This window comes from Diadema antillarum, unplaced genomic scaffold, assembly GCF_040938485.1.
Source record: "Diadema antillarum isolate AM-2024a unplaced genomic scaffold, OU_Dant_1.0 seq00001611_RagTag, whole genome shotgun sequence".
Taxonomy (NCBI): domain Eukaryota; kingdom Metazoa; phylum Echinodermata; class Echinoidea; order Diadematoida; family Diadematidae; genus Diadema; species Diadema antillarum.
Genome location: NW_027272324.1, coordinates 360,225 through 385,120, shown reverse-complemented (window position 1 = coordinate 385,120; position 24,896 = coordinate 360,225). Strand labels below are relative to the sequence as shown.

Here is a 24,896-nt window from a genome sequence, read left to right as displayed (position 1 = left end):
CTAATAATTACAGACTCATAATCATATTTCTCGCTTGTAACGATTTTTTGTAGTTTTTGTACAGACAAAAAGTCGAGAGATATTGGAGATGAAAGAGGGGAGAAGACACTGTGATTAATAGCGCCACCAACATTTTAAGACACGTTTGTCTATCTAGCATCTTGCCTCATAGATTGCGACAAACTTGAGAAAAATTGAAGATGGAAAAGGACTGATGATTTAGAAAGAAGTAAGCATACCTCATACCAACCACACACACACGCACACAAATGAATAATTACCTTCTTTTTTTTTGGGGGGGGGGGGATCAAACTGAGTTGGTACAGAAAAAGAGAATAGAGAAAGAGAAGTTAAGAACATTCTGTGGACGCATATATTATCATCAATACATAAGAAAAGAAAAAGCAATTACTGCGCATGATTATTTTCATTTACAGCTGAAACTAAAGCGAATACTGTTTAGAAATGCAGGAAGCAACTTTTCTCCACTCATAACTCCATGCATAATCGAGAGTTACAGTGAACAGATCTCAATTCACAATCGAGATCTATTGCTTTAGTTCATCGAACCAACTGCAGCCACCGAATCCATTTCTTGCTGTCGATTCTCTGTGCTCAAAGTCTAAACATAATCTTCCCCATCTGGTTCGTTAGCAGGGGGAACGGCGGCCCTTTCCTCGCTCTCGTCATCACGTGGCCGATGCCTGTCGCCCACACCGTGCGTATCTCCGTTGCGGTTGCTGTCGTGCGTGTGTGCTGATGGCGCCTGATCTTCCGCCTCGCCGTTGATCTGGGCGGACGGTTCCCTCTGGACGGACGATTCCCTCTGGACGGACGGTTCTCCCTCGCTGTCTATGTCGAGAGTCACAGGCACGATGGTCGTTGCTTCCTCGTATATTTCCGTGACGAAACTGTCCGTGCCTTCGACGCTTTTCGAGCTGGATTCCCTGTTTTGCTGTCGAGCTAACCCACTGTCGTTGCCGATGAGCACGGCTATGGGCTCCACAATGTCTAAGAAGGTATCCCGGTCAATGGACCCCACGTCCTCGCCGCTGTTAGGAAAATTTGCTGGATGCGAACAGAAATTAAGAAGCTCACATTAGAAGGTATTCACACAAGCTTCACGGAGAAATTTCCATAAAATTATGCATATTATGAAAAATGAAGATTCACAACTTAATGTAGCCTTTCACAAAATTGAAAACACATTTCGGGATAGCGTACATAGCCACTTCTGGTGATCACGAGTACGATGGCGCGAAGCCGAGTTGTGGAGAGTGTTTTATCTTTCATTGAAAGCAAAATCGTGTTCTAATGCAAGAGGAAATACCATTCACTCTGTACATCTAGAACACTAACGAGTGCGATAAAAGCCGATTCCTGAATGTACACGTAGCACATTAATTGCGACCATTCCTCAGGAAAGACGAATGGTGCCATAATTGTACGATGAAGCCGTCGATTGAAACTACTGATCAGCTGATGGTGAGAGAACGATTGCAACCGATAGTGCGAGCTACAAGGTTATCTGCATATTGTGAGGCCACATTTTTTTTTTCTTAGTGTTATAGTGCAAACTTTACCCTCGGTGTGTTCTGCTTGCCGATTGACACTGAAATCCCATAACACTGTACACACTGTCCAAAATCTCGAAATTTTGGCACATAAAGGGTTAGTGAGAGCCTGATGTAGTTGAATCTCTTTTTGTTGAAATGGTAAACCCGAATGGGAAAAACATACTGATTGGAGTTGTTTACAGACCCCCTGGATCGAATCCGAATGGATTTTTGTTGTATGTACAAAATCTAATGCAGAACTCTATCTTTACAAATAAACATGTATATTTAATGGGTGATTTCAATATTGATCTTATGAAATGTAACTCCCAACATATTTCGCAAGAATTTGTAGAAACCTTAATGTCTGTTTCTTTATTACCGTTAATTTCTAAGCCGACCCGTGTTACTGACCGATCTGCCACTTTGATTGATAATATTTTTTGTAATATTCTCCCAATTCCCGAGTCTGGTATTGTTTTATCTGACATCTCTGATCATTATCCAATCTTTACACAAGTGCCAATTAAGTTATCTCCTAGGCAAAATAATTATCAGAGACGTCGTAAGATTACGGCCAATAATCTTATTAATTTGCAAAATAGTTTAAAAGATATTGATTGGTTTTTTGTATACAACAATACCGATCTTGATTTGTGTTTTGATTATTTTATGAAAACTATCACTTCTAAAATTGATGAACATATTCCGTTTTGCACAAGGAAAAGTTCTTATAAAAGAACTCCAAGACTCCCGTGGATAACCCAATCACTTTTAAGATCGATTAATAGAAAAAATAATTTGTTTTATAAATACAGGAGTAACCCTACGGATAAAAACAGACAAAAATATGTGACTTAGAAAAACACGCTTACTAATTTATTGCGTTTACAAAAGAGAAAATTTTATATCAACCAGATAATGAAATATAAAAATGATATTAAGAATACTTGGAAAACAATAAAAGATGTTATGAATACATTTAATGATGCATCTAGTATTTCAGAAGTACGATGGGGTAATACCTCAAGCAATGTACCTGCTGGTATGGCCGAAATTTTTAATGATTTTTTTGCATCGATTGGGAAAAATTTATCACAAAGTATCCCTTCATCTAATAAAGTGTTTTCTGATTTTTTAGATATACCTAATCCTAAAACTATATTTTTGGACCCTACGTATAATGAAGAAGTTATTGATATTATTAATAATTTGAAAGAAGGGAAAAGCCCAGGTTGTGATGGAATCGATAATTATTTGTTGAAAAATATAATTCTTCAAATAATAGATCCTTTAGTATATATTATTAATCTATCACTTAGTACTGGGCTTGTACCAAGTCAAATGAAGATTGCCAAAGTTATACCTATATATAAGAAAGGGGAGAAAAATGATGTCAATAATTACAGACCAATATCGTTATTAACTTCAATTTCTAAAATTTTGGAAAGAATAGTATATATCCGAACTGTAAAATTTTTCAATATGAGTAATATATTTACGAATTTTCAATTTGGATTCAGAGAAAATCACAACACCACCCACGCTTTACTTACCTTTGTGGAAAAGATTACACATGCACTTGATACATTTTCGCATACAATAGGCATCTTCCTGGACTTCTCAAAGGCTTTTGATACGATTAATCACGGTATACTTCTTTCTAAGTTATCCCATTATGGTATTCGCGGAAAAGCCTTGCAATGGTTTACGAGTTATTTATCTGACAGATTTCAATATGTACATGTGAACAGTTTTGATTCTTCTATGAAGATAATAGAATGTGGTGTTCCGCAAGGAAGTTTGTTAGGCCCACTGTTATTTATAGTTTACATTAATGATTTTTATAGATCTTCAGATAAACTCTCTTTCATATTAATCGCGGATGATTCCAATCTTTTTTATTCCCACCCTGACCCTAATACTTTGATTAGTACAGTGAATGATGAATTGAAGAATGTCTCACAATGGATATATGCAAATAAATTGTCACTGAATATTGAGAAGACAAAGTATATGTTTTTCAGTAATTCTTTAGATAGATTACCAGGTAATGTTATATTTGACACTACTCCCCTAGAAGAGGTTTCGTCTATTAAATTCTTAGGTGTTTGTGTTGATAAGAAGTTATCATGGAATTGTCACATAAACAATATTTGTAAAGTAATTGCACGTAACATAGGGATAATGAATAGATTGAAATATTATCTTCCTTCTTCGGCTTTGATTACGCTTTATTCAAGTTTGGTATTGCCGTACTTGAATTACGGAATTCTTGCTTGGGGGAATACATTATTCGATATTGTTAGATAAACTTTTTCTTCTGCAAAAGATGGCGCTCAGAATCGTTTTTAACCTTCATATCCCAGCACATACTGACAAGCTTTTCCTTGAGCACAAAATTCTGAAAATAAAAGAGTTGTATTTGTTTCAACTTGGTCAATTTATGTTTAATTACAACTGCAATCATCTACCCAAAATATTTTATTCTTTATTTCACCGTAACAGCCACGTACATAACTATCCCACTAGACAATCTAAAGAATTTCATCTTCCCTTAGTTAGAACTGTACACGCTCAAAATACATTTGTTTATACCGGACCCAGATTTTGGAATAGCTTAGATAATGATCTAAAAGAATCTGTGAAGTTAATTACATTTAAGTATAAACTCAAAAAATATTTGTTTTCTAAATATACCACTTAATTCTGTTCAATGAAAAAACCCGTCATGTTTCACTTTTCCTTGAGATTTTGTAGTGTGTCCACAGACCTTTTCCATCCCTCTCCTTTTCCTTCTCTATTCTTCCCTGCTCCTTTTTCCTCGTTCTTCGTTGTCCAGTATCTGTCTGAGTGCATTTCCTCAAATTCTGTTGTTTCTGTGTATTGTGTTATTGTTGTTGTTGTTGTCGTCGTTATGTTTTTTTTTTTTGTGGCCGATTGCATATCTTCCTTTCCGTTCAATTTTCCTGGCACACCTGGCCCCATAGTGTCTGTGCCACAAATGTGATATGTTATATAGTTTATACGTTTGCATCCTAAAATCCTAGTAAGTATTGTTCATAGTATCAACACCATTATATCAATGAGTAAAATGTACAATAGTATATATAAGAATTTAAAATGAATATGTCTTATTGGTATAACAAATTGGTGCTGTTGTTGTTTTGTTCCAGTGTTCCACGTTTTACAAGCGTGGCTTTTTTAGTGGAACACTGTTTTCCATCATTGTGATTATTTACTATTAAAAATTTGTTGCCATGACAAAGTGCATTGTTTCTTTTTTACGACATCATTCGTGTATAATTTATATTGTATTGAAAAAAAATCCTTTATCGGACGAGTGTAAGAGAAATGAAAAAAAAAATTGTATCACTTTGGATTATGTCAACTTTGTCTTTTCTTTTCTTTGTGATGATGGAAATAAATAAACTATTGAACTATTGAACTATTGAACTATTGAGAGCCTCTCATGGGAGTAAGATGTAAACGACTAATGACGTCAGAATGCACTATCAAAACATTTATTCGACTAAACTTGCAAGCACAACAGCAAAGACGTGCAATGGTCTTTAATTGAGTTGTCACTACTGTTGTGAATGTAACGTGATGAGCGGTCAACCAATCGGATAGCAAGAATTTTTTAAGATGTTGTATGTAAAAAGATACTTTAGATGGCGTTGGCGCTAATGGGCACAAGTCGAACCCAGATTATCTTGTTCACGGCTCCTTATCCTTATCCGATTTCAATACCACAGTGCCCTTTAATGTTAGTAACCCTCTGAAAGAGAGCCAGTTTAAAGGAAGATCGGCAATACTGACATAATGTTTTAACACATAAGTAATTTATTATTATCAGACAGTTACCGTCACAGGCATGTCGCTGGACGACGTGCACGTACGTGCCGTTGGAGCACATGTGTCGCTGGAGATCGCATTGCGTCTTGTACGTGCGCCCGTCGCTGCCACACACTTGGCCTTGTTGCCATCGCTCTGGGCAGGTGATGTTACAACGGACACACCGTGGCTCCCTCGTGCCTGGATCCATAACACACGTCTTTCCTCTTACGCAGCTCAAGTGGCTGCAGGTGGTGAAATCTGTTCGAGTTAAGCAGAACGCCGGTCAGGAGTGAATGCACGGGTAATTACTTGGTACATTGAAATGCATGTTATGATAATTATCCTGGACAGTAGAAATAATAGCATGATTGGTAAATAATCCAGCTGGGTAGTCAGAACACTAATATCAAACAAATAATTATAACATGTAAGAGAATGAAAGACGTACTCCCAGACAGACAGAGGAATGCAATTCATAAATGCAGCATTTCGAACAAGCTATGAATTCAATTTACAACTGTTTACTCTATCACGTTGTTGTTGTTGTTGTTTTTTTTTTTGGGGGGGGGGTTTGTCTGACAGTCTATGTAATAAGTTTGATTCCTCACAGCCAGCCGGTATCAACATGATGAGAAAAAAAACGACAACAAAAAAGAAAAGGAATAACCATTGTGACTCTGCACCTCAAAACAAACAAAAAGTCGCCAGATATGATTTTTTAGTTAAGACCATTTCCTGAAAGAGCAGACTTTAAGCTTTAAAATGATGTATAACTCAAATCAAATGGACTCTCCTAACCTATCTAAATATTGGAAAGAAAGCACAAACTCAGGAAAAGTGTGAACTGAGAAAAGAGGCTCTGAAGTACAGTGTCTATTCAAGCGCTTAATCTTTATCAAACCGAGCTGGCTGTGCGATGAATGGGACAAAAAACAGGAAGTAAACCACCAGAGTAACAACAATGAAGGGATTATTAGATTAAACTGAAATTGAGCATGCCACATTAACACATTCTGACCATAATTGATGCCAACTTTCAAAGCAGTAGCTCTATCTTTTCAAAAGTTATTAGACTTGAAAGTAAAGAGTGTGGACAAGGTTTTTCAGAAATGAAAAAGGGATTCTAAAGACACACATAATCACACTATTCTACCAAAAATGTTCGAGATAAACTGCTAAAAAAACACACTTTCCTGCCCGTTTTATGATACCAAATTTAAGCATAATGTAAAAGAAGACCAGCTCTTTCAGAAAATATGAAAAAGTCAAGTTCGGCTAGGTTGACCCATTTCACTTATTTTCAGTCCTCACGCAAAATCAGTGTGTGCGACTTTATGTTCGTTTTGAGGTGCACAGTCACACCATTCCTCATGTCTTTCATTGACTCATCACCATTATCACGATTCATGTTATCAACGCATCATTCATCATATTCCCCCAATTAATTCTTGCACTTTTAGTATAAGGAGAATCGTGCCCAATGAAAGTGTCGAAGTTGTAAAAAATATATTGTCTGCAAAAATGAAGGAACTTTGTTGTGAATGATAATTGTGTCACAGCCATGCTCTGGCTTCAGCTCAGTGGTGAGGCCGCATATCAGTAAGCAGTACAATAGATGACAAGGGTTCATATCCCATTCTAGTTCTTTCTTTTTCTCTTGGTGTGCAGGTGACTCCTGTTATAAGGAAGTCCTAGGGACCCGCAATTTTCTTTCGTAAAAAACGAAATTTCGCTATAGCGGAACAAATAAAATGTATAAAGATGTATAGGTGAAAATTTTGGGACGCCGATTTTAGATTGTTGTTACCAAAATTTCGTTATAACCGTAATCGTTACAACGGGAGAGCACTTTATGATTTTGTTTCATGTAATGTTTGTAGTTTCATTAAGTCATTATTTGTTCTCCTATTTTCCAAGGGTCCCATACCCTACAAGCTTTGCTTTTTAGTGGGACCCTCCATTTCCATTCCAATCCTGGTATTATGCATACATACACCTTAGAAAATGAATTTATGTTGTTACTCGTGTTCACATGTACGTTCTCTTTGAAATTGTTACAAATATGTTCTGTTAATGCATTGTATATAATTTTCCCTGTTTATTCAGTGGAAATGAAAATAAAGTTGAAGTTGAAGTTGATAAGTAGTAGTGAACAAGCATACGACCTTGTTCACGAAGGGTTACGCCAAAAATAAAACCTATATAAACATTTTGTCGGATAACGCTAGAAGTGAATGTCATAATAACTAGTCATAGTCAACTCAAGCAAAATAATACACAAGGAATCACGCTGACGTACTCTCACAGCGGCCGTAGTGGGTGATGCCGACCGCTTTCCCTCTCAGACACGAACTTAGTCGAAGATGACACCGAGACTCGTAGGTTACTCCGTCACGTCCGCACACGAAATCCTCGTCGCCGATTGGGAAGCTGCACACTGCCCAGCACATGACACAATGAGGGCGCCCTGCCTGATCCTCGACACAACGTCTGTCTCCCGGACATGTAACACCGTTGCACGACTCTGGTTAGGAGAGCAATACAAATGACGGTAAAGGTAGTAGTTAATAATGCAATATCTTACACCGATATACGCACAAATGCATGCATACATACATACATACATAATATTCATTCATGTACATTCAGACAGACAGACAGACAGACAGATATAAATGTAGGCCTTTACAATAGATAATAGAGATAATAGGCATTTGATTATTGCCTTTTTATCGGTATTTAGTTCAATTGACATTTATATAGTATAATAAACTATACATAAACGTTTTTGTATTTTTATCACGTCGTTGTCCTCAAAGTGCTTCACAAGAAACTAGTAATTCTGTTCATCCATTCAGTTGTAAATTCAAAAGCTGAAACAAGCAATATAATTTCATGCAAACATTTACCTGTTATCATGATGAACATTTTCTATCTTTTTTATAGTTTAGAGGAGACAGGGTTGCAAAAATGATCTTACTTTGACATTGGCCGTAGTAGGCCACCTCGATGTCGCTGGCGGGTTCCAGGCATCGTTTCATGAGGAAGGCGCAGTGGGACTCATAGTTCACGTTGTCCGTGCCGCACACGGGTCCGCGGTGAACGTGGCGTGCAGTACAGTCAGGCTCACACCTACACAGCGTCCTGTTCTTCTCCACGACGCACTTCTGGTCGCTGCGACATTTGATTTCGTCGCACGTTTCTGTGTCAAATCCACAGCATTGCAAAATGTTAGGATTAGTCAAGTAAACCAGGGTTGCCCATAATCATTATGGATGTATGTGTGTGCTGTGGGGGGGGGGGGGGGGGGGGGGGGGGGGAGGTCGCCAGAAGGGGAATGCCTTTATTATAGAAGGAGGCACGATAAGTTTGAAATTTATATATTATAATTATATTTTTTTTTCTAGGGGGTGTCCTCATCTATCTAGCATGAGTTTATTTCACACTAACACTCATCTCTTTACAAAACTACCATGACCAAAAAAAAAAAAGACAGAAAGAAAGTGTTTGCAAAGTTATTCAGAGTTGTTGTTTTTTTTTTGTACATTTCGTTGAATATAGAGACGAACAAGAAAACAGATAATGTCTTCACGACAACGTGCATTTTATGTTTCATATCCAAAGAATACATAATCATATAATTATTTTCATATTTGGTACAAAATGAGAAAGAACAGTCTTCAAAGGGTGTAAAAAGTGTAAAAAGTGTAAAAAGTAAAAAAAAAAATGAAGAAAAAGACACTGGACTGTGACAGTCAATACAATGTTGAATACAAGGAACATGTACTAGTATATGCTTTAGGAAAATATATACAAATGATCATACACACATGCAATATCAACTAATGAAATATATCAACCACATAAGATATTTTGTGTTTATATACCAGTATGAATATATAACTCATGACTAAAAACGACACGTGACATACTTGTTAAAACAGTTACTAATACAACATGTGTGTGTTAGGTCGTTATATATCATAGTTACATTGTCTGAATATTACACATTAATGGATATAATAATCATGGTACAATGTGTGTTGTTAGCTAAAGGGTGAATGTGAGATATATGTTGGTTGAAGGAAACGGGTTACACGTCCTCGTAACAAGACTGACTAATGCGTAATTAGGTAGTTAATTCGTTGAACTGTTGTGATATTTGATACCAACAAAATGGCTGCCCAGCGATCTATCAAGGCTTTACGTTGAAGACGGACAGCGCCACCTCTCACTATACGGAACGGTCGACGTAGCAATAATCACAACAGACCTGTAACGTGTGTCGTGTGCTGCAAAAAATCCATATCATGATTGACTCACCCTCTCCAGATAAGAAATCAAAGCACATTCTTGTTTGATAATGTGAATCTAGTTTTATAAAAAGCAAACATCATCACTGAGTATTGATTACGGTAGCCGTCCCTCAATGTTGTAGATGATACTACTTCCTGTGCTATCTACACTCGGCAAAAGAAGAAAGTAAACACTTTTTCAAGTTCATCTTTCTCATAGATTTTTTTGGCTGATATCAATATTTTATATACTATGTTAAAGGCAATTTGATTGGTTATCAACCTAGGAGGTCAATAAAAAGGGTAACTTTACCCATGAGTAAACACATTCGTTTTCCTCTTCCAAGGCACAAAAGTAAAAATTGTAAAAATGAACAAGTTGTTATTCAAGCGTATGTACTCTTCCATGTAACAATGACACAAAGGACAGTATTCAACATATTAAGAAATGCAAATTGTTTTGCAGAAATCAACCTATGATATCTCTGTAACCCTCCAAAGATAAAGGAAGCCAAAAAAATAATGGAGGACAATGAAGAATCTTTAGTCAAATCCATATTTAAAAGACTTAAAGGGATCGCATAGTTTTGGTTGAGACCTAATTTCAGGTTTCTAAACATTTTTGGTGAGATAATGAGAAACCTCTTATGAAATATGAGAGAGCATGTAATTCTATGAGGAATTTAATGTTTATTTGATGAAAATTGGTTTTGAAATGGCTGAGATATCCATAAAAAAGCAATTCTAATAAAGTGTGGGACCCACACTTTATTACGATTGCTTTGTTTTACTTCGTTTTTGGATGTTTCAGTCATTCCAAACCCGATTTTCATCAAATAAACTTTGAATTACTCTCAAAATGGTATGCTCTGTACTAGTATTTTCTTGGTATCTCACAAAAATTAAAAAGCCCAATTTTCATTTCCACCAATACTGTACCATCCCTTTAAGAGAAGTAGTAACAGTAACAAAGATGGTAGAAATTTCAAATGTTATTCCATCTTAAGAAAATTTGAAATAATAGTTATTTGGTTCTTGAATTTGTCATGAATTCTTATTTCCTTGATTAGAAAAAAGGAAATAAAGAAATTCTGTCCATTTTATCACCTCTGCGGCTTACTCCCTATGTCATTTAAACTTTGAGTTGACAGAAAATTATCACGTTCCCTCATCAGTTCCCCCACTATGTTCTTGTTGAGAATATAACGAGGTAAAAGGGAACGAATACTCCTTTCTGCTGTTTCATTCATGTCTCTCATTGCGTTAAATTGGTCTTTTTTATCGTTTTTATTTTTTTATCTTGAAGGGCATTCTCATATCAATTCCAATATGTCAATTTCTGCAGTTTTTACTTTTGTGCCTTGGAGGACACAAATGAATGCGTTCCTCATGCGTAATTTTTTTTCTTTGCATAAACCTACCAGGTTGATAGCCACTTAAATATCCTTTAATAACATTATGGTATGTGGCACAATGATTTTTATCAAAATCTTCTATGAAAAACACGAACTGGGTAAAAGCGTTTACTTCCTTATTTTTGCTGAGTGTATTTAACGCCTTTGTGGATGTCACAAGATCGGTTTTGGTATTCATGTTGTCCTGAGGGGTCCATTCGGTTGTTACGAAGACTCTTCACGCATCATTGTCAGTGAGTGCATATAAATATCACCTGTCAGACAGATCATTACATCTACGGCAACGAGGAATTGATCCGAAATAGCCTAGACTTAGAATACACCAAACTTAGATGTGCCTTATTTTTCTTAGAGGGAAAATGACGCAGAAGCTTCCCTGTAGATAAAACACTCGAGATATCAGCAAGTTGAAATATCAGATGCCCAAAAGACCGAGACGATCATCAATACCTCCCACTTTCCTCCCCGCCACCCCCTCTCTTCCCGACATCCCTTTCTCTATCTCTGTCTTTAGCTCTTTCTCTCTCTCTCTCTCTCTCTCTCTCTCTTTCTCAGATCAGTTTACATGTTCTCTTGGTTCATGCTATTTTTTTGATCTTCAAAAATCATAATCATGTAATGTTTCCAATAACAAATTGTTATTATCATCAATATTATTCTGATTATCATTATCATCTTTATTACTTTTATTGTCAGCATCGATAATATCATCTTATCATAATGGTAATAATCATCTGTATCATCACACCCATTGTAATTATAATCACTTTTGCAATAATATGATTTCTCTAAACGTTGTTTGACTTTATTGCCCAATCATTTATCCTTCTGTCGAAACGAATATTACATGAATTACGTCGGCAAATGTTTGTTTTATAAGCGCAGCATCCATTCCCCCAACACCACCACCACCAACAACAACAGCAGCAGCAGCAGCAACAGCAACAACAACAACAACAACTAGGATAAGACTAACAAACATCGCATTTTACCGATCGATCACAAACGATACTGACAAAATATCTGCCTATCACCCACCCCCCCCCCCTCCTCGTCGTGTTTATCAGGACTGAAAGAAATGCCTCATGTCCGCTGTCCTCGTTTGTGTGCGACCACTGTCCCGATTTCCTCTTCTTCTAGCCAGCTATATACACAGTCACAATATCAAACATGTCATATTATACAGACGTTGCAGACAGGTAATGGGCCAAGAGAGGAAACAGGTGGCGGTTTACTACGATTCCATTGACAGATTTCTCTTATGTTTTGTCATCGTCCGCTTCTATTGGTATATCTAGGCCTATTTGGATTGACACTCCGAGGAGAAAAAATGCAACAGGTGATGGTGCCTATAATACAGGCATGATTCTGCTCAAAATTTCATGTCTGAGCTGGCAATGCTTGTTGCTTTCTGGTTAAAAGAAACTTAACTCTTTTTGTAAATGCACCTTTCTTTCCTTTTCTTTTTTTCAGTTGCTATACGATATGGTACGTATGTATTTAAAACATCTTTTTTTTTGGCATTATAGCTACTAAATGTATATCAGTTTATCATTGATATGAATATAAATTCTCTGAGTAAATTATTTGTTGCTACATTGAACTTATGTTTTGGTCGGTAAACAACATTATTACAATCTTCGCCAGACTAAAACTATCTTGATTATCGAAAGCTATTACAGGCAACAAAGGCATATCTGCTATTTGTTATACAATTCCAAAATTAATCATGAGCGATTACTCCATATAGAGTTGTCTGAGCAAGAGAAGTTGTTTAAAGGAAACCAAAATCCAAAGAGAGATGTGGATTGAGGGAAAGCGGCATCATCAGTAGAACACATCAGTTAAAATTTAAGGAATATCGGAATCGATACGAAAGTTAGGAATTGTTAAAGCTTTGGTGTTGGATCCGCTGGATGAGGAGACTACTATAGAGTTCACGACGTCATGTCATTTATAACTTTTGCATCCATTGTCCGATTTTCCTCAAACTTTCACTGATGTGTTCTAGTAACGTTGCTGCTTTTATTCAATCCACATTTCTCTTTGGGATTTGGTTTCCTTTAATGAGAGAATTGTCAACGCAGTACAAAAAATAAAATGTAGTATTGTAACATGTAGCTGGCATGACCGTAATCCTTTAAAAACAATAATTAATTTTTCGTCATACACCGAAGGCTAGCCTATTTCTAATTTCACTTATTGTCTTCAACTATTCTTTTCCTTACCACACCTCAATTGCGAACCTATACCACCTTTCACTTGACGCATGGTAACCAGGCTACGAGTCATAGAGGAAAGATTAGTCTACGAGATACATACCGACTACACAGAGAAGAGTGATACAAGTGGAGGAGCTTGGGATGAGGTCACGGTGCTAGTTGCGTGCACTTACCGGGACGAGACTCACCTCGGCACGGGATACATTCCGATAACGAAAATCCCGACGTGATCAACACCCGAATAATATTACCGAGCGTGAGGTTGGCGGGCGACCAGGAGATGGTAGCACCTTGATGCTGGCAGCACTCCTCTCGGGATATGTCCAGTTTGATGAGCGAGGAGCAGAGGCTACCATCGCTGGACGCTCCCCAGCAAACTCCGGCTGGAAAGGAATGAAAAGGAGAAGAAGGGGAAGGGGAAATTATGAAATATTCTTTAACTGTAATAAACGTTATTGATGATACTTGTGGAAAACATAATGAAAGTACCATTGAATGAATGAGCGAAGAGTAATAGGAAACCAAAGCTCAAACATAAACGTGGATGAGTGAAGGCAGTAGTATACTAGTAAAACACATCAGTGAAATTTTGGGGAAAATCTAAAATTTCGGTGCAGTCATCGCTGGATAAGAAGACTACTACAGTTCATGACGTCGTTCTGGACAACAATTTAAATTATATGGATATATGTTGCTATACGGTTACTCACTATACATATACGTTACATAACAAACCATCATAAAACTTTAGATATAAAAATTCAAAACTTTTTTTTTCTATCACTTACACCAATATCATTTTTGAAACTTTTTAGTCACTGTATTTCGTGAGCCTTTAATGTTCACTTACCTTTAAATAAGCTAAAGCTAAAAGCTAACACCCCGGCAAGGATCCCACCTCCCCCCCCCCCCCCCGGAAAAAAAAAAATCATATTATTTGAAATCTGTGTCAATCCGGGAAAAAAATGATTATGTTTTGTATGACATTAATATTCATGTTTACGAAATGATTCATAGGGGTCTTTTTATTGTTTATGTATAAGTGAAGTTATATTGATATGATCAATATAAATTGTGACCCTGCACCTCAAAACAGACAAAAAGTCGCCAGACATGAATTTTTAGTTAAGACCATATTCTGAAAGAGCAGACTTTAAGCTTTAAAATGATGTATAACTCAAATCAAATGGACTCTCCTAACCTATCTAAATAAATATTGGAAAGAAAGCACAAACTCAGGAAAAGCGTGAACTGAAAAAAGAGGCTCTGAAGTACAGTGTCTATTCAAGCGCTTAATCTTTACCAAACCGTGCTGGCTGTGCGATGAATGGGACAAAAAACAGGAAGTAAACCACCAAAGTAACAACAATGAAGGGAGTATCAGATTAAACTGAAATTAAGCATGCCTCATTAACACATTTTGTCCATAATTAATACCAACTGTCAAAGCAGTAGCACTATCTTTCCAAAAGTTATGAGAGTTGAAAGTGAAGAGTGTGGACAAGGTTTTTCAGAAATGAAAAAGGGATTCTAAAGACACACCTAATCACACTATTCTACCAAAAATGTTCGAGATAAACTGCTAAAAAAACACACTTTCCTGCCCGTTTTATGATACAAAATTTTAGCATAATGTAAAAGAAGACCCGCTCTTTCACAAAATGTGAAAAAGTCAAGTTCGGCTAGGTTGACCCATTTCACTTATTTTCAGTCCTCGCGCAAAATCAGTGAGTGCGACTTTATGTTCGTTTTGAGGTGCATGGTCACAATTATACAAAAAGAAAAATAACGTCGCTGATGGAAGATATAGACTTTCAAAGACAAACGCCAATCTAAATCTGGCTAGATTTATAATCAGTCCTGCTGCTGGATCAGTTTGAAATCTCATTTCACCCACTAATAAAACTGAAATGGAAGAGAGAACATTTAAAGGTCAAGATTAAAGTTCATATCCCCCCCCCCCCCCCCGGTCCGTCCCTGTTTAAGACGACAATGGAAGAAAAGTGCATCTGTTTGTCAGTACTGAAAAATCCCACATTTGAAATAATTACAGTTTGGTTACGTCCATTTTTACACGTTATGTTACTGTAATCCAGTAAAGTGAATCCAGTGAAGTAACAAGTCTCACATGAGAGTCTAATTTACTTCAACGCCATCCATCAAAATTCATCGTTTGCTTCATTTTCACTTAATTGAATTACAATGAGAGTGACCTTCTTTCGACGTACGTGATTACGTGTTCTGTCCATTTTTAAAATCATGGCATTTCACTCAATTCTGCAATTCTCGGCATTTGCATATCACAACATTACGATGCACTTAATTTCATCATTAATTGCAATCGTTATATTGACCTTTTGCGACATTAATTACCACATGTTTTGTTCATAATTTTAGCAGTCCATTCATCTTTGCATTTCACGGTATTGCATATCACAACATGATGAACATCTAATATGGCTGCATTGTTAAAGGATGATTCGGACGAGACCAGGTCAGATGCCCTTAAAGTGCAGATAAGAAACTCGTCGCATAGCTGAAACACGTCTGTTCTCACCTTTGCTTCCGTGTGGTGATACGATGCAATGAGCATCAAAGCAGAGAATTGATAAAGCTCGCACCACTCCATTTGTCAAAATCAATCGTGTCCCATTTGATTACTTGGTGAAGAAAGAATAATGACAGCTGTTTAAACTCTTGACACGACCAGCATTTTGTCATGGAAAACGTTTGGTCAGGTAGAGGTGATGGTAGTAAGTCCTGCACAATGTATTAGCGAAAAGCTACCTTATGTTTAAATCTGTGTATATCAAACTATTTTCCTCCCTCCCGCAGTCCCCCCTCCCCTCTTTATCGCTTAAACTCTTTTTTTTTTTTGAACCCTGCTTTAACCCCTTACAGACACAGCAAAGACTTCAGAATATGACCGAAGGTGTGATATATGTTATTATCGTTGATTTTTGAGAAGCTATACACTACATCTGATTTGACTTGTTATGAATTAATTAAATTACGAACACTACATGTACAATTATGTACGCAATGTTTGCAATTTGTGTCTTTTTTTTTCCCACTGCAGGATTTTTCTCTTGGAACAGAACATTAACGAAAAAAAAAATGCACAGCGGAGTGGAGACTGGTGGAAAATGTAAATCCAGAAATCCGAATTCGTTTTCTAATTCACTGAATAAGAAAATGACTAGCCTGTATTAGAATGTGCTTGTTTTGTTTTGTTTTGTTTTGTTTTCGGAGGGAGCAATATACAGACTGTAAGTCCAAATATTCCTGGCCCACATACTGACTGGGTTTATAGTGTTTATCTAGTATTAACAATTCGATAATTTATAACGTGTAATTGCATGTGAGGTCACAAAACGAAGAAGGGAAATTAAGCACTGGAACTGTGAGAGTTTTAAAATTGAATTTATGAGTCTTTAATGTGCAGATATATTCCTAGTATTCCCATACATTCGTTTCCATGTTTGTAGGTTAAGCCCCCATGATCTACCAAAAGGGTTTGCTAGTTTGCCTAGATTAGGCTAGTCTACTCGAGCAGGGATATATCAATATCATTACAATGAGCTTTTTACGGACAAGAACACATAGTGTAAGTTTCTCTGGTTGTTGAATCAGTAATTGATGAGAGGAAATCTGGCGTGTACCGTTTTCTGCGAGTTGCTATAGGCCCATATTCGACGAACCTACGAATTAGACCACGTGTGTGTTGTTCGTTCTGTTTTCTTGTTGGGTTTTGGTTTTCTTTTTCATTCCCAGACACTGAGTCAGCCAGTGACTCCTTTGCGGCTGTATGCTGCGGTAAATACAAAAATTCTCTCCGCATGAACCAAGATAACCCAAACCACATCTTTCTCGCATATATTTCTCTTTCATCGTATCCTCTTAGCCATCTATTCATGTATCTACTCTGTGCCAAAAACAACTTTAAATCCCTTGTGTTTGTAAAGGACGTATTTTTATGGAAAAAAAAATTACTTGGTGCGTATATGAACAAAAATTGTTAACAATTGATAGTTGATACAGGTGTGGCGTTCTTTTCTGAAATTAAGGAGGGTGGAGCTTGACGTGTGCATGAAAGAATCGTAAGTCCCTAATCGGAAGGTCATGGACATAATATGGATCATTTCAAGTGAGGCTGAATGAGGTAACTGCATCCCTAGACATGAGGGCACATCACATGGATTACTGTAGGTCCTACTTGGTTAAACACGATGATTCCTCGGGTACACGTCGCGAGCTCCACACCCACGAGTCAGAGAGTCCACGAGTCATACAGCCCAAGAGTCTCACAGCCCATGAGCTAGACACTTAATGAACAAGGTCCACGAGCTCGACATTAAGTAAAATAAACCGCCATAGATATACGGTCCACGACCTAGAGACACTAGGAGAATGAGGTCCAAAGACTCGACATTACATGCACTAAGCCCACGATCGTAGTGTCGAGCCCATGGACCTCTTCCGCCTGTAATCAAGCTCGTGGGCCTTAATTGCCTAGTGTCGAGCTCTTGGACCTCATTTCCCTATAGTATCTATAACTCGTGGGCCTGTTTTACTTGGTGTCTAGCTTGTGGAATGTATCACTCTTTGGTTATATGACTCGAGAGTGTACCGCATAACCCATAAACTTTTTTTTTTTCCAATGTCTATAGCTTGTAGACCATAATGATTTGTGCAGGGGTATCTGTAGCGGGTGGGATACAATGACGTATACTCCCTACGAATGATACAACATCAGCGGTAACTCTTTTGGCCACTTCAACAATTCAACTTTCATTTTAGGAACGAAGAGTTGGAAACCAAATTGTTCAAGAAGGCATCGACAAGGAAAATAACAGCAACGTGGCAAAACAAGAAAGCACATCTATTTGGCTTATCGCATTTTGCAAAATCTTCCATTCAAGACATGCGTGAGAAGATACAATGTAACTAGCCAGACATAACAGCTAATGATTAGTTGATGCAATTGTGTTGATGTCATTCCTGAGACAGTGAATATTCTGAAGGCTTATTCACAACAATATGAAGGGTATCACTGCGACACATTTCTTGAGAATTCACAATACAATACAATGGACTCTTTTTTTGCCTATCTTGTGTCAAGGTCGTGGACCACATTTTTGTCTTGTGTCAACGTGGTCAAGCTCGGGGATAATATTATTTTAATTTCATCTTGTGTCTGGCTCGTGGCCGTGTGACTCGTGAGCGGTATGGCTTGTAAGCGTACGACTCATGGCCCTTTTTTTTCCATGTCTAGCTCGTGGATCTCTTGGGTGTCTAGGTCGTGGGGTGACCCCCACTCAGACAAAGAAAGTGATAGAAACTGCACCAAAATCGGACATAAGAGATAGAACTTTAAAGTCGCACATGCACTCACCAATGACACGAAACTTGGAAGAGGTCATGATAATTCGCAACTGTCCAGTGGTTTGTATAATACACAGAAATTATCATTAAAAAATTCATGCTTCTTTTTTTTCGGGGGGTGTGGGGTGGGGCGGTGATTTAGCATATGGGCATTACCTTGCATAACAGTAATCGTTGCAGGGTTATGACAAGACCACAGTAATTTTATGCGGTCATATCTTATTCTTATCGATTCCTTTTTAAAGAAAAAAACTTTAGAGAAAATATGTGTACAATTTTCAGAGGAAGATTTTGAGGAAATTACATCATCATCTGTGCCAGTATGAAAATTGGTTTTGGCTAATATGATTTCCTGTAAAAGCGTGCAAAACTTTAAGATTCCATAACTTTTATTGTTTTAGAATTAACTCCCTACACTTCTTGTGAAAGCGTGGAAAACTTTAAGATTCCATAACTTTTATTGGTTTAGAATTAACTCTTTACAATAAAACCATAGTGAACAAGGTGCGAAACAGCACTTTAACAAACAAAACATTGTGGCCATAGCAACATAGACCCGAAATGGCCATTTGAATAATATTCAAATATCAAAAAAAAAAAGATTGCTCAAAGCCAGTCAACGATTAAAACAACCAAAAAAAAAAAAAAACAACAACAAACAAACTAATGATTCCTGTAGCAAGTTTCTGATCAGAGACTAGTGTACTTCGTTATTTTACTTTTAAGGATTGTCGTTTCTGTCTTACTTTCATTTAATCACATTCATTCTAAGTTCAAATTCTAAATCTATTTTTTCATTATATGCTGATATGGTCACTCTTTTTGCAAGATACATATTTACAAAAATAAATGAAAGAAAAAAGAAATTTTAACCCCCAAAACAAGGACCACTGACTTTTAAAGTCGGCCCTGATCTTGGTGCACGAATTCATGATGCAAGAAAAATTGATCATAGGTGGGTTCTTGCACTTGACATAATTTTATTTCAAATTTTGGTTTGCCTCCCCTTTTGACGCTGTTTGAGTTTACAATCTTTATTCAGCTACTTCTCCTATATTTCACTATGTTTGTTTCTATGTTCTTTTTTTTTTGGGGGGGGGCGGTAGGGGGTGGGTAGGAGGGAGTGGTTAACTATCTGTGTCCTGGACCATCATTGTCGTAAGTTTTACAAAGGTTTGAGTATTGAATAGTTCATCATTGACCTTATGGGGCAGGCATGCAATCCAACGCTTTGCGGATCGTGATAACTATAACAGCGAAAGTTGCAATTCCCTTGTGTCATATCCCACAGACATTAAACGTCTTGGGCACGACTCCTTATTCTGTGTAAATGCTAAAGCAGATATTGACAGAGCAACACATAATTCTTTCAGATTTTTCGAAGAAAACGCCTCCTCGATATGACTTACACACCTAACTGCATGTATGTCCTCGGGGTAGGGGTAGGGAATCTTAGTATGAAACATCATTTCCCGCCATTGTGTGGAGGCATAGGGATCGAACGATGAAACTAGATTAACCTGGAAAGTGAAATTAAATCAGCCCTTGCACCAGTCGACCACTGAAGTTGCCACTTACTGATACTGATGGGAGTTCAGTGCATGGCGTGAGGGAAATACTGGGAGACAGCAGAGAACACAAACCATCACATCAGTGGCAGCGAAGGAAAATGACACAATGAGTTCAAACGAAGTATCAGTTAAACTTTATAAAGCAGGTAGGACTGCTTAATTTTGATTTATTCTGACAAGCACCAAAGAAGATAAAACGATAAAACTGCACTGATTTTTAGATTGTCATGAGACATTTATTTGAGATGCTACAGATAATAGTTTTGCCAATCTGCCGGAGGCAGGTTGTATAGATGCCGTCTGGATTATGTTTTGGTTTGAGCTAGTCATGCGGTCACGTAAAGCGAAAACAATGTAATGGCAGGCGAAGTCTGTCACATTGAACATGCGTTGTGCACATTTCATTGTCAGATGACTATCTAAGGCTGAATTCTTCATTGATACCAAGAGTTGTCAAAGAATTATGACTTTGAAAATGAAGTGAATCCCAAATAAAGTCAAGTCGAGTTCTCTAACGTTTCCATAGTTTAACAACGCTCTAACAAAGAGAAAAAAATTAAAGGACTTTAAAGTATTCGAAATGGTATGTATGACGTCTTCAATAAAAGATTTGACTTGATCATGGAGATTCTCCAGGGGCATACAAATATAATATACGTAGCCGATGCCGAATGCCATTAAAGGGATGGTATAGAAATGGGGATTCAGTTTTCAACATTTTACGAGATGATTAGAAACCACTTATATGAAATAGTGAAGAGCATACAATTCTAAGAGGGATTCAAAGTGTATTTGATGAAGATCCATTTTGAAATGGCTGAGATATCAAAAAAAAAAGTAAAGCAAAGTGGTCCTAATAAAGAATTGGACCCACCTTTCTTTGGGACACCAGATTTCTGGATATATCAGCCATTTCAAAACGGATTTTTGTCATGTTAACTTTGAATTCCTCTTAGAATTGTATAATATGCTCTTTAATATTTCATAAAAGAAGTTTCTAATTATCTTGTAGAATCTCCATCTAAACCAGAACTATACAGTCCCTTTAACACTCCAATTGCTTCACAAATCTCTGCTTTTCTGGATTTTCTTTCACTAGTACTATTGGTACAATTCAAACTTTATAAGTGAAGTCTTTAGATCATCAAAATCAAACCTTTTTGAAACATTCCCTTTTACCTATATCTTCCGGTTTATGTCTGATGAATTACTTACCAACATGCATAGCAATTGAGTAGGATGGAACATGTTGTCTTCATTTTCACAAATATTCATATATATACGTACATACACATACACAAAGTTAACAATAACATTGTTAATCATTACATGTTTGTCATAACAATGCTTTTCATCTGGACCAACAACTATAAGGCACAAAGTACTTATAGCTCTCTGAATGAGTACAATTATTTTGTTTTCTTTATATCAGACACATTCGCTTTATTTTGTTTTTATCACTATCACCGTGACTGAGGTTTTGTAAACTACATCAGAATTTATGTTATACAGGAGTTGAAATTGGAAATAAAAATGACCCTGTATCGACATTACAAATGCGATCAGACACACACACACGCACACTGTCTCTCTCCCTCTCTCTCTCTCTCTCTCTCTCTCTCTCATACACACACAAATACAATTTGCTTTTACAATTTGCTTTTTGTCGGAATCACTCACATGACTCAGAAAACTTACTCTACACGAAACAGCCAATGTCCCTTCTGCGTGCTCGTCTGAGAAATCTGTGGAAACTTACGTAACATCTAGCCACGCATCATCATTAGATCGTCGCAATAGTTGCGTCATCAACCTGGAGGTATTTCGTTACTCCCATTTCCACTCCACCCCTCCGTACTCTCACTCATTATCTGTTATTTGCTACACATCTCTTAAAAGTGGAAGTACTTTCTGCAATAAATGAGAACTACTCCATCAGATTTCATTCATGCTATTTATCTTCAGATTGCGCTGATCCCCCAGTTCAACTATGGGACTTGCTTCTTTGAGTGGTTTATTAAAGGCGTGTAACACATCGTCTGATACGGCGGTGTGATAAACAGCCTGTATTAGTTTTTAAAATACGACTCGCCATTTGGCGATGGATTGCACTTCGAGCAATCAATATCTATTCCGATTGTCGAATGTTTTTCTAAACTTCACGTTGCCTTCGAAAGTGCTATAAATCGTGCAAAAGAGGGCAAATCTAGATAAAAACAATCTAAATGGATAAGAACGTTTGTACCTTGTAACCTGACGTTTGAACTGATGGATGGAGAAGACAATGACTTTATAAGGAAGAAGATGAAGAGGAAAACACGGGGGAAGGAGGGAAAGGGATGAAAAAAAAGAAGAATGGAACTTGTATTTTGTATTGCCCAAACTCACCGCTTGTAGCTCGTATTCCTACCAAAATCCAAAGAAGACAGACAAAGCTTCGATGACAGGAACTCTTCATCTCCATGACGATCGTGTTTTTATTTCTTTTCCACAGCACTGAAGCTTCTCCAACGAGTCTAGGCTTGTCACTGAATTTCTGATGAAGAAGAGTACGGATGTTGCAAACTTGAGTTGATTGCTGGCTGTTTCCCAATGTTCACTCAACGCACCAATGATTTCAAATATACCAGTGCCACGTTTGACTTTGAAATCAATTTGCGCCCATCGGAGATGAGGTCGGTCTGTTCAAATGACATCAAACGTTGACTTCTTCTCTACAAAATCTCTCGAGGTAGACATATATGAAAGTTGGATATCTTGGAATATAATAACAAGCAACTCATGTGATTTGAAATTGACAAGCAATGGTGCATGACGGAACGATTAAAAATTGACCAATCAAGTTCAGCGTATCAATCTATCGTCATCGAGTGAGTTCATCTCCAAGAAAACTCCTCCATCCGGATTGGACGGCAAAAAAACATTCCCCGCCGAGATTGGACGAATTGCGTTCATGTGTGTAGAGGTAGGATGCTGGCCTGTGAATGAATGAAGTAAAGGGAAAAAGCTTAACAGAAAGAGGTAACACCCAAGAGGGAGAGAGCAGGGGGGGGGGGGGAGCGAGATAGGAATGGAATAGAGAAACAGGCCAGTCTTCCTCCTCCACTTTCCGCTATCTCATGTATGTTGACAGAATCACGAGCCGGCTCTAAGTAATATCCTATTCCCTCTAACCGTTAATCATCTACTTTGTAGCTTTTCCGCTGATTTATGCTCTCTTTGCTGATCTTCGATTTTTCCAACCAAGTCTATCTGGACACTCCGTGTGTATACCTCCCATTCGTGCTGCTACGCGTGAAAGCGTGTGCCGTTATTGAAGCAATCCTCTTTCTGCTTTCTATCAAAAAGTTGGGGTCGAGATGACTGAGGCAAGGGGTGAATTCCCGCGTGAACTGCAGGTGCTTAGTTAGTGTTTGGTTGTGGGCGCTCCAATTCTTAAAAAAGGGGGAAAATAATGTTTTCAGTCTTATTTTTGGTGATAAGATTGAGTGTTACACCATGGAGCTACAACATATAAACTCATGATTACACTTTCCGTTATTATTATGTGTATATGTGTTTGTTTGTGATGTTTATTTATTCATTTTTCTTCATTTGCCTTTATTCATTGAGGGGAAAGAAGAGTCGGATTTACGGCACCGGTTTTACATTCTTGTACTCCTCAACGCGAGTTGACTCATCACCACTGTCTGTTGGGTGTATTTCACGTAGGTCATCGGACATTGTCGGGGAGGAGCAATGCCATCCTTACTATCTGCTGAGTTCCTTAAACTTAAAATCCATCTCTTTCTGGTCAAACGGCTTGTTATTGCAATTTTACTACTCACATAATGACAAAGCCCATTAGCTATACAGGTAATGTGAAATGACCACTAGCTAAGAGATGATGTACTATCTGAAAATGTATAGGTGAAGTTAAATCCATTTCGTAATGTCTAGAGACATAAAAAAGCATGGGGAATCCCGAATACTATTATTACTGAAGATATGCTATTCGGCGATAAAGGTAGATACAAAGGCTGGAATTTGAAGGAATGCATATGAACAATGTAGCCATATAATCAGAAATAAGTTGGACGTCTTCGTACTAAGATCAATTTTGACCACCATGTATTTATTGAATTTGTGACGAATCTCTGGGCCGACTTTAAGTTTAATGTCAAACTATCTGCAAGCATTGCTTTTATTCAGTCTGAGACATTGCTGTTAAGGTACAGACGTGGGTATAGGGTCCTAACGTTGAGTTACTATCACACGTGCCAACTCTGTCAGGGGAGGCCTACATTTTTGTCGTTTCTGTTGTTGCTCTTTTAGTCTGTTCGAATGTGGTCATTTTGCCGATAAGAGTTGTGCGGATATAATGATATTAATGATAAATGGCTTCGGAGAAAAGCGGTGAGACGGTGGTTCAAGACATGTACGCTGTCGTGACGCCCCAATGTACGTCATTTATAGTTATTTGTGCCATTTACTGTCAGCTGAGGGGACGACGACGACGGTAGGCAACAGAGCTGAATAGGGGTAGGACTATGGGGAATAAATGGGAGGGGCGAATTGAAACAATTGGCCCAACACGTATGCCGTTGGCTGAGTGAGTGGTAAGGGACCCGTT

The 24,896-nt window shown here is 37.6% G+C and overlaps 1 protein-coding gene across 1 annotated transcript; it reads right to left on the bottom strand.

Annotated features, from left to right (window-relative positions):
- Positions 1–622: 622 nt before the first annotated feature.
- LOC139711109 (follistatin-like) lies at positions 623–18,751 on the bottom strand. Its single transcript, XM_071623024.1, has 6 exons — positions 18,724–18,751; positions 13,502–13,711; positions 8,377–8,598; positions 7,696–7,920; positions 5,424–5,654; positions 623–1,068 (listed from the first exon to the last, which is right to left on the bottom strand). The coding sequence occupies exons 1-6, from the start codon at positions 18,749–18,751 to the stop codon at positions 623–625; spliced, it is 1,362 nt and encodes a 453-aa protein (XP_071479125.1).
- Positions 18,752–24,896: the final 6,145 nt, after the last annotated feature.